This window comes from Nyctibius grandis, chromosome 26 (assembly GCF_013368605.1).
Source record: "Nyctibius grandis isolate bNycGra1 chromosome 26, bNycGra1.pri, whole genome shotgun sequence".
In the NCBI taxonomy this organism is placed as follows: Eukaryota; Metazoa; Chordata; class Aves; order Nyctibiiformes; family Nyctibiidae; genus Nyctibius; species Nyctibius grandis.
The window spans coordinates 3,872,303-3,886,546 of NC_090683.1; the positions used below are offsets into that span (position 1 = coordinate 3,872,303).

Genomic DNA, 14,244 nt, shown 5'->3' on the forward strand with positions numbered 1-14,244 from the left:
TACTTAATGAATAATAAACACTGCCAGCATGAGTTATCTTTTTTTTTTTCTTTTCTTTGTAGGAAATAATTAAGCTGTTGCCCTTCCACAGAATATTTTTGGATAGACTGGAAGAGAATGAAGCCATAGACCAGGACCTGCAGGCGTATATCCTTCATCGGATACACAGCAGTTCGGAGATCCAGAACAACATCTCGCTTAACGGCAAAATGGACAACACTACGTTTGGCAAACTCAGTTCTCACCTCAAGACCTTGAGCCAAGGGTCCTATCTGTACCTAAAACTCACTTTTGATCTCATAGAGAAAGGATACCTAGTACTAAAAAGCTCCAGCTACAAAGTAGTCCCAGTGTCTCTGTCAGAAGTTTACCTGTTGCAGTGCAATATGAAGTTCCCAACGCAGTCTTCCTTTGATCGGGTTATGCCTCTCTTGAATGTGGCAGTGGCATCTCTGCATCCTTTAACAGATGAACATATTTTTCAGGCCATTAATGCAGGTAACATTGAGGGCACTTTGGAGTGGGATGACTTTCAGCAGAGGATGGAGAACCTTTCTATGTTTCTTATCAAACGTAGAGATATGACGCGAATGTTTGTTCATCCCTCTTTCCGAGAATGGCTTATTTGGAGAGAAGAAGGTGAAAAGACCAAGTTTCTTTGTGATCCTAGGTAAGCAAATGCTCTGAGAAATCAAGAGTTTACAAATGTGTTCTTCTCATACTGTTATCTGAATCAATTCATTTTACAAGGTTGTACATGGATGCGTCTCACCTGACTTTGGTCTATCTACACTGTAGAGCTCTACATCTGTACTAGTCACCGTAGATCTTTATGTTGTTCATGAAAAGAAATAAGCACCCTCTGGGCACACAACTGACCCGGCAAACCTAATAGGCATCTTCAGAATGCAATCAGCTGTTCCTCAGAAGTCGACTAGCTCCCATACAGGCGTCACCAGGGGTGTGTGCATTTCGGCAGATTACTCGTGCCAGCTCAGTCTGGAGAAGGGGAATCATCCTCCCTTTCTCCAAAGGTACCGAAACTACGTGGAGTAGAGATGAAGGATGAACAGTGTGGATACATCTTCTGCAGTTGGCTTCTTTTTGAAGTTGTGTTGCTTGTAGTCCTGCTAAATGTCTTTCTGAAAACAACATAAGGGACAGTATCAGGCTGTAGCAATTTTGGACTGTAAATGTATCCATAATCTCTGTCCTGATAGCAGCTGAGTTCCTGGCTTAGCTCACCAGGAACAGAATTTAATCATGGTTAGATTTATATTCTCTAAACCCAGTGATCACTATTAACGTTATCTTTGTTTCTACTGAAGAGGGGAAACAGACACTCTTGACTGTAATTCTAGTAGTTTATCCCTATAAGCTTTGCTCCATTTGGCCTGCCTATTTCTTAAAATATGATTATAAAAAACAGGGAAACGCTTGGATTCAAGGCCGTGTCAGTGCGTCTCCCAGATCCCGTGGTCGGTCTGAAGAAAATATGATGGTATCTGCTGGAACCGAGTAGCCACCTGGCTGATGAAAGCAGCTGTAGCTGTTAGCGGTGTCAGAGTAATTTACCACTTCGAATTTTGTGGTAAACAGGCTGCAGTAGAAAAATACTATATAGCTCCTCCCAATGGGCATCTTCTGTGTTTTAGTAGGTTCTGCACAATAGTCCTGTTGAGTGAACCCTTTGTAAAGCGTCTCACAGCAGCGGGTGTCTTTATATCAATCAACGTTAGTTATTTAATATCCTTCCTCAGAGTCATTAAGTGCTTGTCACCGCGTAATGCTCTTCCACCCTGTTTGCAATGCCTGTGCGGCGCTTACGCCTCTGGAGCTGAGAGCTTTCTCCCTCCCAGTCGCTCCCACCCGGTGCTACTGGTTTTATCTGGCTCCTATGGTTTTGGCTGCCCTGGCTGTAAGAGTGCTTGTTGTCAGGCGGGCAAGGGGATGGCATACCATGCCTGGTAATTATCACTAATCACACAGCACTTGTCATAACGAACCATAGCGAGAGCAACTTGGAAAAAAAAATCACTACTTTCCTTCATTACCACAAAATTAAAATCAAGGTGCAGGGTGCTGACCTGGGGTAAGGCACCCCGCGTATGTTGGGTGCTGTGTGCGGTAGCAATGCCTACGGCAGGGTAACGGCGGGGGTTTTGGTCCCCTGGGTCCAGAAATGCTCATTCTCACAGCACAGGGTGAGGGCATTCGTAGAATACCAAATTCAGAATGAAACTCAAACGAGCTGCATTTCAGGTGGTTTTGCACTGAAACCAGGCATGCAACCATGTGTGATTTTAGCACAAGGGCACAAATCGGCGCGTGTTTGCTCGACGCGTCACCAGCGACGTGGTAGGTCTCTGCTCAGGGTTCGGGTTCGGGACTGCCTTTCAGGGGGAGCCCTTTCAGGGCTGGAGCCCCTCTGCTATGGGGACAGGCTAAGAGAGCTGGGGCTGTTCAGTCTGGAGAAGAGAAAGCTCCGGGGAGACCTTCTAGCACCTTCCAGTACCTGAAGGGGCTACAGGAAAGCAGGAGAGGGACTTTTGACAAGGGCATGGAGTGATGGGACGAGGGGGAATGGTTTTAAACTGAAAGAGGGGAGATTTAGGTATTAGGAAGAAATTCTTTGCTGTGAGGGTGATGAGACCCTGGGCCAGGCTGCCCAGAGAAGCTGTGGCTGCCCCCTCCTTGGCAGTGTTCAAGGCCAGGTTGGATGGGGCGTGGAGCAACCTGGTCTGGTGGAAGGTGTCCCTGCTCGTGGCAGGGGGGTTGGAACTAGATGGTGTTTAAGGTCCCTCCCAACCCAAACCATTCTATGAACATCACAAACACATCGCGCTGCCCTCCAGACCGTTAAGGAGACTTCAGGCATCGCTTTTCATCCCATATGTGCCATTTCACATGATTAATTAATGGTGACTTTAAAGCATACGGGGAATACTTGTGCTCTTTGCAAGCAGGGAGTCCCTGCAGAGCTAACCCGGTTTAGCTCCTTGCCGCTGGCAAAAAAAGAAGTTACAATGCATGTAACAGGCTCCCACTGCCTTGAGCGTGAGTCCATACGTACTGGCAGACTAATAAATATCTCTAATGTATAATGTGCACTAATTGCATTATACTCTGATGGTAGATAATGAAACAGGATACATTTCAGTGATTAATAGACTGGACCCCCTGAGATTCGACTGTTGCGCTCCTCAAAATCCTCCTGTCCAGCTCTCGGGGAAGAGCTAATATTGAGATGTTGAGCTCAGAGCATGGTAAACCCTTAGCGACGATTAAGATAAGTAATGATTTTTCATTTTATTTCTTGTAAAAGAAGCACAGCTTGCCACTGACGGAGCTCAGAGGAGTAGCCTATGAAAATTTGCCTGCGTCTGGGTTGTTCACAGCCAGTTTGATTTCTTTCTGCTCGCTCGGGAATTGAGAGGACGTGGCAACTGTACGGACCACTCCTGAAGTTCATCTTCCGATGTTGCAGAATTAATGTGAAGCTTGTTGACCTTGCCATGTCGACACGTAGAGTCAGGTTGCTGAAGCTGATTTTTTTTCCCCAGGAGAAGAGCTTTGAAGTGAAATGTGGTTTTGTGAAGCTGCTTTTAATTGACTTACCCTGACAGAGTGTCCAGGTGTTGAGGACGTTACGAAGGAAATTGGGATAATGGGCTTCGTGTCCGCGGCACTGCAGCTGGGGTAATCTTCCTCGTTTCATTAATGAGAGAGTCCCCATGTTCTCAGAAGGGGAGAGGAAGAACACGATGTGCAGAAATGATCACATTTTTCTACGTTTTTAAGATAAACAGCAGATTTATCCTCTGGATTTTTGTGTTAGCCTGTTGAGATGCTCACTCTCTCCTTTGGACACTCACCGTGCGTTTGCTGCCCAAGCCAAAGGCTAATCGGCAGCCAAGGAGAACGCCATCGCCACAGGCTCTCCCGCGGGGGACCCCCCCAGCATCCGCCGTTGTTTAATAACAGGGCACCAAAAAAAGCGTTTGTCAGAGCGTTTAAGCAGCATTGCAGTAATGGCTTCCCCAGCCTGTCAGTGCAGCACTATTACCCAAGCGTCTTAGTTGACAAATAACATAAAACGTTTTAAGGAAAGACCCAATCCTTTGTGACGGGTGCACGGAGAAAGTGGTTATTGTTATACATTCACTCTTACACTTGTGTTTCTTAACCTAAATTCTGCTATAATGCTGTGCTGTTTTATGCCTAGACTTAATCAGAAACTTCCATGCAATTATTTTCCATGCTTTTACAACGCTAATAAAATGTTTTATCCCTGTGCTGCTGTTGAAGGGACTGTGAGAGAGGCAGAAGTGAAGTGATTTGCCCTGGCAAGGCAGTAAAAGAGCTGTAGGCAGATATGGACCCCAGAAGTGAAATTACTCTATCCAGATTTAAGTATCAACATCTGAGTTACTTGTCTAGACTTGCTTTGTAGTCAGAGGAGACAAATAAGAATGATTCACTTCATCATGAGCTAAAAGGCTAAAACAGGTCAGATGAAGAGTGCCTGGGAAGCGTCTGCTCCTGTTGATTTACGCAGGGAGCTCGGGGTGACGGGCTCACCAGGACATGTCTCCAGTATTGACAAATAAAACTGGATGAGATGAATCTGTCCAGGCTGCTCTTCTAACCAATACCCAGGGTTTTGAGGCAGATTCACAGATTTTCTTTTCTTGTACAGGAAAACTAAGGAAGGAAAAAGATACTCTCTATGCTGTTGCACTCATATGACTGTCTTAATTCGGGCTTTTGCTTCTCCCTGGGCCACCCAGCGTTGTGCGTGCTGGTGGTGTGTCCCCTGTCATCACCGCTCAGGAGCAGGGTAGGAACAGGCCTTTTGTCTGCACAGCTCAGGGAACTTCCCAGCATCTGTGGGATCTTAGCAAAACGAAGCATTTAGATCTTCACCTCGAGTGCTTCAGCTCTGGCTTGGATTCACCTCACCTAAATTTAAATGCTTGCATCCACGCATCTGTTCCTCAGGGAACTGCTCTGACCTCCTTTAATACTTGAAGCAATTTGTTCGGCCTGTTTTAACTGCTGACTTGGATGAGCTGAATGCCGTACCCGATCCCCTCCGCTGCCTGGAGGGCAGCCCAGGGTGGAGTCACCATCTCTGGAGGGGTTTAAGAAAAGACTGGACATGGCACTTAGTGCCATGGTCTAGTTGACATGGTGGTGTCAGGGCAATGGTTGGACTTGATGATCCCAGAGGTCTCTTCCAACCTGATTGATTCTGTGACTCGCCCGGCCGTGGACATGCTGCTTCTGGGGGGGTGACCTGCGCCGGGCTGGAACTCAGAGAAGATGGCAATCTGCAGAGGTCGTACCTTTGACGTACGCTTGCTCCTGTTTGCTGAACTCTGGAAGTGCAGTCCAAGGTGTTTCTCCCACCCGGAGATGCGGTGTTGGATAGGGAGAGCAGAGACTCTGCTGAGCTGGGCTTTGTTAAGGCCAGTCTGCAAGCAACATAATGAACAGTGCTTTTCATCTGCAGAAATTAAACTGTTCCTTAACACGGTGAAGGCTCTGTTCTGCTTCTGGCTCCTTGCTGTTGCACAGATGTTTGGTTAACTACACTTACTCTGTGCTTTACCATATAATGGGGACAGAAGCTTTTTTCCTTCCATAAGAAGAGTGAGAGCGGTGAGGACAGCAGTCGTGGGCATGGCGATGAACGAGTCTCCTGGTAGAGAACTTTGGAGGAGTAACCTGTTGCACACAGGACGTTTTCACTGCACGGACATGCAGAGCTGTTCTCGTGGATACTACAGATGCGGTGTTAGTCCGAAATCCCGGACATCTGTGGCTGAGTTTCCAGAAAAGCTGAATGCTCAGGTATGGAGAGAGACCCGGCAGGCGTTCAGCATCTCTCGAAGTCAGGGTGTTGGTGCCTCGTTCAGCGATGGCACCGCTGGGCTGATCTGGCTCTGAAACCCAAGCTTGGAAATACCACATGAGGAATCTGTTCTCTGCAATAGATGTTCTCTTCGGTGCACCAAGACTTCATCAGGCAGCTCCTGCTCGATGGCTTTATTAGAAGATATCTAATAACCTGGGATATCACAAAGAAAAATAATCAGGGAGAAGTACTGGTGGCTCCACCATTGAGGTTGAGGGCATCTCCTCATCTCCTCCCTCCTCTTCTACATCCACAAACCAAATCTGTCCCTGAAACCCCAGACAAAGGCACCCTGCGTGGATCAGCGTGCAGCAGCGATCCGAACAGAAGGATTCATCTCCAGTCCAAGGCGCTGAGTTGCCATGGTTTCTAGCAGAGCTGTCTTTTAATACAATGCAGTGTAGGTATTTTGCATTTCCCTTTTTCCCTCAAGAGGCATGCTGCAAGTGGAGACTTTTCCTACACAAAATTAATGTTTTTATATATTACCCAGCAAAATGGTAGAGTGTATACATTAGAAAAAAAAAAAAGTGTTTTTTTTCATTTTGATGGAATGCTTGAGCTGATTGACAAGTAACAATCCCCAGTCAAAAGATAATTAATTTAGAAAGTTCGGAGGAAAAGAAGTCAGTGAAAATGATATTTATAAAAATTCAGGGATACAACAAACAGCTTTAAATGGGGGGTGGGTCCTTACCTTGCGCATCAGCTTCTTAAAAATGATCCACAGTTCGCTCCTCCATACATCACTCACTTTGTCATTACAGTGCATGGATCAGTTGACTTTCTTCCTCTTCTATAATATTCTGAAACTTTTTATTATTATATTTGTTATATTATTTTATAATATTCTTAAAACACACTGCTTTGTCATTAGCTGAAATGATCAGGTGTTCACCAAAACTCAGGCTATGTCTTAAGTGTTTTCTCTGCATTCGTGTGGAATGGATTTTACTCAGTGAAGCAAAGGTGCTGTTTGAATTCGGGGTGAGGCAAAGTAACAGCTTTAGGATTTGTTTGAATCCCTTATATACTTACACAGAAAATTAAAAATAATGCGATGTGTGCGTTATTGTGAGGCTGGGGATGAAATAATCAGATTTTCCTGAGCGGTCGGCAGTCAGTGGCAACCCCAGCTCTCGAGGTGTGGCGGGGAGATGAGCGTTGCTGCTTCCTTTATTATTTAGCGTTGCTTTACCGTTGGATTTACCTCTCTCGATCTGTTTTTCGTGGCTCCAGAGCGCCAGTCTTTTTGCTCTGTGAGTGTTGTAGCTTTTCTGAGTCCCCCCAGGTGCAGGTATGCGCCAGCACTTGGTGCATCAGCAGAACCAGGAGGGATGTGTCGTAATTTGTTGTTTTGCCGTCTCCAGCTGTGGGCTGGATGCCACATGTCACCAAAATACATGAGGTCAGGTTTTTTCCTTGCCCAGTGTGCTGATTGTCTGCACTTGTGCAAGACCTGTGCTCAGTTAGTATAATTAATTACCAAATCACCATGGGATATCTGGTGTTTTAAGATCATTTCCACAGCTCTAATTTTGGCAGAAGCGTGGAGTGTGGTAGAACCTGTGATTTGGGGCAGAGCTTCGGCTATACCCGTAGCATAAGAACAACAGTACAATGTTTCTTGCTCTTTTAATTTACTCCTCAAGCGGACTGCAGGGAGTGCCATATTTTTGAATCAGAAAGCTGAATCCATCATAATATCCTCCAGTTAATTGGAGGGACAAACACAATCTGTTCACCAAGCGGTACAGACCTGATGGAGTGCTGACTCTGAGAATACAACTTCTAGGCTTCCCATATGAATTCCAGAATAGATTTTTCTGATTCCATGACTTGTAACTTAGTACATTGTGAAAATGTACTTTTGGGAAAAAGGGAAATGTAAATTGGGAAAAAAGAATGAGCAATAGCTCAACAAAATGAATGGAGGAAACTCATTTTATGCAAGTATCCACATCACCAGTATCTCTAGATGTTAACTCTAATCTCATGCAGAAATAGAAAGCTAAAAAATAAATTATTAAAGCCATCAGGAGCCAGCTGGGCAGCTGTAACAGGGACTTCTCTGAGGATCAGAAGCCAATGGTTGTGTAATCCAAGGTTCAGGACAAGGTGCACGCAGAAGAGAAGGACACTGGAACTCCTTCAAGCGGTGGCTCTGTGTCCAGCGAAGCAGTGAAGTGGCCGAGCTGCAGGTTTTTCCTCTGAAGTTTGGGCAGGGCTGAAGCTGCAGCGTCAGTTGGAAGAGAAGAGGAGAAATGGGAGACAGATGATAAATCACAACAGATGAGATGGAGAGCAGATGTGATCGCCGCCACCATAAAGGACAGCAGCAGAGCAGCTTGTTTTAACTGGCTCATTAAACATGCAGCCTAAGCGTTCGGATGCAGAGGGGGTTTTGAATATATTTAGTGTCTTGAGTTACTGTCCTCATAAAATCTTTTTCTTTTCTTCTGGACTGTAAACTTCTCTATGCTGTACCGTTTTCATATGTAAATGGAAGAAAATATTCAGGGAATAATTCATTCTGTGGCACTGAGCCACCAAGAAGAGAGAAGTGGAGTTAATTGCTGACCGAAGAAAGAAATGTTGCTTAATTTCCTCCTGTTATTTCATTCCTCTAATCTTAAGACCCACTTACGGAGCAAAGCCATCTTCCAACAGTCCAGGAGCAAGTAGCCCTGACTTTGTTCTGTCTTGCTTCTTACATGGTCATTTATTTTGGTCAAAGCAGCAGTAAAGCCCTTCCAAATCATGTTCCCCGTTCCTCTGTAACCCCATATATTTTAAATTACGTCAGGTTGAATGAGAACAGAAAGCGTATCACCGTTGGTCTTTTGAGATCTTCTCTGTATGTTAACTGCGTAGTCACTGGAGAGCTTACTGAGAGATGTTGTTACTCATTTTCCCCATCCAACATATTTATTAAATATGCCAGCAGTCTTTTTCACACTGCTCTTGGACAGCGCTTCTTTTCTCTGAATATAAAGTAATCTGTTCCTGGCAACCAGCAGATTTTCTGAAAAGCCTTGCGAGCTGAACGGAGACAAGGGAATTGCATCTTTATTCTCTGAATCTGGTTTTTAAAATCTCATTAAGTCAAGGCCTGTAAGCATTTGGAAATGCTTTTTTTTCTCCTTTATCCTTCCTTTTTTTTCTGTATTTTTAAATCATTGTAAGTATCTTTAGTTACCTTAAATCTGAAGGTGCCATCAGAGTTGTCTGGTTTTCCTCTTTGCTGCTTCTCTTGGCAGTTCCCGGCACCCAACTGCTGTTGTTTAATGTAGAGTAGAGGTTCCCCGGGATAAGCTCATGACACGGACGCAGCTCCGTTATCCCGGGTAAACTACAGACTTTCTCTGTGATAGCCAAGTATGTAACAATGTGAGGCGTACACTCCCCATCCGTGATAAAATATGGGTGCAACACAGTACCTATGGAACCTATGGAATACCTAAGGACATGGAGCTGTTGGAGTGAGTCCAGAGGAGGCCACGAAGATGCTCAGAGGGCTGGAGCCCCTCTGCTCTGGAGACAGGCTGAGAGAGCTGGGGCTGTTCAGCCTGGAGAAGAGAAGGCTCCGGGGAGACCTTCTAGCACCTTCCAGTACCTGAAGGGGCTACAGGAAAGCAGGAGAGGGGCTTTTGACAAGGGCATGGAGTGACAGGATGAGGGGAAACGATTTATAACTGAAAGAGGGGAGATGTAGATGAGATCTTAGGAAGAAATTCTTTGCTGTGAAGGTGGCGAGACACTGGACCAAGTTTCCCAGAGAAGCTGTGGCTGCCCCCTCCCTGGCAGTGTTGAAGGCCAGGTTGGATGGGGCTTGGAGCAACCTGGTCTGGTGGAAAGTGTCCCTGCCCATGGCAGGGGGGTTGGAACTGGATGGTCTTTAAGTCCCTTCCAACCCAAACCAGTCTGTGATTCTATTCTATAAATTTTTAATAGACAGCCTTGAGAAATAAAAATGAGACCAGGATTCCGAGCAGGTCTGCATCATGGTCTGAGTTTCAGCTGAGCGGCATCAGTGAGGTCATCGCTACTACATCTCTGAAAGTCACTTGAATAAACTTTCTACCTGAACGATACGGCTGTGGATGCTGTTAATACCACATCAGAGGGATAAGGAGCTTTCCAGCTCATTCAAAATTAGGAGTCATTAAGCACAAATGCTCTAAAGCATCTCTGAATGCTGCAGATCTTGTTAACTACTGTTTGTTCCTCTCCTGGCTGCGTCTCACGCACGCCCAAGCAGCCTCACCGGCCTGCCTCAGGCCGAGGACGTGGGGCGCGGCACCGCTGGCTGCATTTGGAGCTTGTGTTTCTTGAGCACGTCCCTCTAGATGCAAAGAGGATTGTAGCTGTGCAGATGGTATTGGTTTTACTGGTGTTCAGTCACACCCTGGCAATGAAGAACCATCCAGTGAGCCTATTGATTTTATGAGATGTCAGGATCTTTCAAGTCCTCCGTCGCCAAGATGCTGTTACTTAAATTAAAATTGCTCTTAAGGATAGGCTGGATGCCATTAAGTGATTCCATTTCTGCTTTTCAAAGGCTCACAGAGTGGTTCATGCAATTCTTTAGCTCTCCTTTACACAAATCAGTTCTGCTGCTTTTGCTGCTTAGACTATACGAGGCCATGGGGAACGGTAACAAAGCACTAAGAGTTAGGATGATGACTGGATATGGATTTTTTTTGTGCAGTGCTTTGTCTCCTGTAAACCAGAAATAGTCAGTGTAGCACTCCTGCTCGGCGGCAATAACATCGTGGTTGAAATAGTAAGTTACGGTAGGATGTGTTTCTGAGAGACCTGCTTCAGTGAAAGCAGGGTGCTGGCCTTGGTATCATAGAATCACAGACTGGTTTGGGTTGGAAGGGACCTTAAAGACCATCTCGTTCCAACCCCCCTGCCATGGGCAGGGACACCTTCCACCAGACCAGGTTGCTCCAAGCCCCATCCAACCTGGCCTTGAACACTGCCACGGAGGGGGCAGCCACAGCTTCTCTGGGCAACCTGGACCAGTGTCTCACCACCCTCACAGCAAAGAATTTCTTCCTCAGATCTCATCTCAATCTCCCCTCTTTCAGTTTAAAACCGTTCCCCCTTGTCCTGTCACTCCACGCTCTTGTAAAAAGTCCCTCTTCTGCTTCCCTGTAGCCCCTTCAGGTACTGGAAGGTGCTAGAAGGCCTCCCCAGAGCCTTCTCTTCTCCAGGCTGAACAGCCCCAACTCTCTCAGCCTGCCTCCATAGCAGAGGTGCTCCAGCCCTCTGGTCATCTTTGTGGTATGCAAGTCTATGGCTCATGCATCTATTGACGCACGAGTTGAGCCTTATCTGGCGTGGACTTGGTGTGCAAGTCTGACCCCTGCATCTATGGATGTATGGATTGAGCCTTATTATCTCTACTATAAAAAAGTAAGCTTAGATAATCATGTATAGCCCCTTTTATCTTGGAAATCTCACGTTTAATACCCAGAATGATGGATTTCTAGTTTACGGTTGAGGCCATTAGCTGTTCCTCTGTGTAACGAACAGTCACAATTACTCTATGAGTGGGTCAGTGTGAATAAGACAACCATTGGGTGAAGAAAGGAAGCAGCAACCATGCTGGCATAGGTTTCTGGTCCTGCTCATCGGGAAGTACGTCTGCAGTTTCCTAAAGCAGCTAGAACTGGTAGCACACCCCTGCTGTGTCCTTGATTACTGCTAGGCAGGGTGATGGGTTTTGATCAGATACTCCATAGCTCATCTCGCTGCAATGAGATCTGACCCAAGGGATGGAAAGATTTTTCTTGGCTTTGAACTTGGCTGTCCCAGTTAGATCAGCAAACTAAACCAGTGTTTAATTCTGTAGGAAAGAATATCACTTAAGATGTGTTAAGTGCTTAAGAGCATTCCCTGTTTTGTTTGAATTTTCTTGTATAACGTTAATTCCTTCCAAGTTAATTCACAATTATAACATCAGAGGGAATCTATGTTACAAAAATCAATACATCAGTTTTGGTGATTAAATGATCCTTCAAGAGGAGCTCACTGAGCTGAGCCTGGCCTTTCTGCAGTCTGGACAGACATCCCTCTGAAGGCAAAGGAGGCTCCGGGCTTTGTCAGACCAGACGTTATTCTCTGTCCGAAGTTATAAAATTGCTCTCTGCAGAGCTGAATAAAATATGAATACACGTCTGTTGGAAGAGCAGATTTGCTGGGTGCAGTGCCAAATCTCTGGATTTTGGAATGGTTTCATGGGATTAGCTGGAAGAAGGGAGATGTGGGTGTAAATCAGGGAATTTGGACTTTGGTAGGTTCAGGAGTAAACGGGGCTGATTCTCACTTATTTTTTTGCCCGTCTTTTACTCCGGTAGTGCAATGCCTTAACACTAGAGTAATTTTTACACCCTTTTAAATCTCTTTTACTTTGCCTGAGGGATAGAAGAGTATAGATGAAGCACATATCTGGGAGCTGGCGCTATTTTCTTTTGTGTTTCCCCCTGCTCCGTCGCAGGTATTTTATTAGTGACACCTTGTCCCCTTCCATCTGTGGCACGAGGGACGGGGACACGCTGAGGGATGTGCAAGAGTGGACAAAGGCTGCCGGAATTGAGCTGGCAGCACTATTAATTTTTCACAAAAAGAAATCTTACATTAAAAATAGAAAAGAATCCCTGATTATAAACTCTGCAGTGGTGAAATTCAAAGCAAATCATTTCGCTTGAGCGCCTTGATGTAGAAATCATTACTGCCATCCTGTGCTGTATTAAGAAAAAAGAAAAAAGGAGCAAAAAAGCCTGCGCTGTTGGAGTCTGGTTTAGCATGCAGTTAACGTTGACAGAACAAGTGACTGCAAGTATTTATCAACAAGCCCAAAGCCAAGGTCTGGGAAACATTGCAGAGGTAATGTATTACTCATGAATACTGTACTTTATTCTGGAATAGTTCGTACATGCCTTATTCATACCAGCCAAAGTCATGCGTGTAATTAAATTTAGGTAAATACTCTGCCAGCTGCAGCGGAAAAGCCATTTAGGAGCTAAGTGTGGAACTTGGGCTTGTGTGTCAGACCGGAGCTGCGCTTCATCTCTTGCTGCAAAGAAAAGGCACGTTAGAAGTTTCTGGATCTTCAGTTCATGCTTAGGATTGATATAGTTACAGCTCCATTCAGAGCCTTCCAAGACGCATCTGAAGAGTTTTCCCTCAACAAGCAATGAGAGTTTTCCCTCAGCGAGTCCAGAGGAGGCCATGAAGATGCTCAGAGGGCTGGAGTACCTTTGCTCTGGAGACAGGCTGAGAGAGCTGGGGCTGTTCAGCCTGGAGAAGAGAAGGCTCTGGGGAGACCTTCTAGCACCTTCCAGTACGTGAAGGGGCTACAGGAAAGCTGGAGAGGGGCTTTTTACAAGGTCAAGTAGTGATAGGATGAGGGGTGACGGTTTTAAACTGAAAGAGGGGAGATTGAGATGAGATATGAGGAAGAAATTCTTTGCTGTGAGGGTGGTGAGACCCTGGCCCAGGTTGCCCAGAGAAGCTGTGGCTGCCCCCTCCCTGGCAGTGTTCAAGGCCAGGTTGGATGGGGCTTGGAGCAACCTGGTCTAGAGGAAGGTGTCCCTGCCCATGGCAGGGGGGTTGGAACGAGATGGTCTTTAAGGTCCCTTCCAACCCAAACCAGTCTGTGATTCTATGATAAGCAAACAAATGGCATTATTTCCTCTTCTGTGATGTGAAAAACAGAGGTAGAGAGGGGTGGCTACGGGGTCCCTTTGTGCAGCTGATCATGGATCTAGAGCAGAAAGTCGTGGTTCATCATCACCAGCCCGCTGTCTCTCCCCAGAAGCGAAACGAGCTGATGGCTCTGAATGAACTTGCACCACCAGCCTTTTAGCAGGGGTAAATGCGTTGGCTCTGCTCCAAACCGTACACGCGGCATTGTGAACGTGATGAGCTATCAAGATGCATTGAGTGTATTAGGGTGATGATGGGCTTTCATAATCTGGCTGAACGGGGATGGATGAAGTCTGGCAATTTGCGCTCTCCTTGACTTGCAGCTGTATCTAGCAACGCTCAGGCTGTGTTTCATAGTCACTTGTTTCCTTCTGATCTGTTAATCGGCGTAATGAGCAAACGCATTGGGGTGTCTCCTTTAAAAGGATGTGACCTGATGTTCTCCTCCCACTCCAAGGATGGGGAACAAAGAGAGGAAGGGCAAAAGGAAGGAAAGGCAACAAGCTGTAGGTAACTCAAGGTGCTACGACCACTTCCAAGACCCTTCTGTTTTCCCAGCTTTTTACATCTTGTCCCTTCTGTCGGTGCTATATGGAGAATTCTCA

The 14,244-nt window shown here is 45.9% G+C and overlaps 1 protein-coding gene across 3 annotated transcripts in view; it reads left to right on the plus strand.

Annotated features, from left to right (window-relative positions):
- TANC2 (tetratricopeptide repeat, ankyrin repeat and coiled-coil containing 2) overlaps positions 1–14,244 on the plus strand; it is a 206,714-nt gene that overhangs the window by 162,343 nt on the left and 30,127 nt on the right. For all 3 annotated transcript variants that reach the window (XM_068418571.1, XM_068418573.1, XM_068418572.1), the window contains one exon: positions 63–670. In XM_068418571.1, the coding sequence (XP_068274672.1) occupies positions 63–670 (608 nt within the window). The remainder of the gene's footprint in view (positions 1–62; positions 671–14,244) is intronic.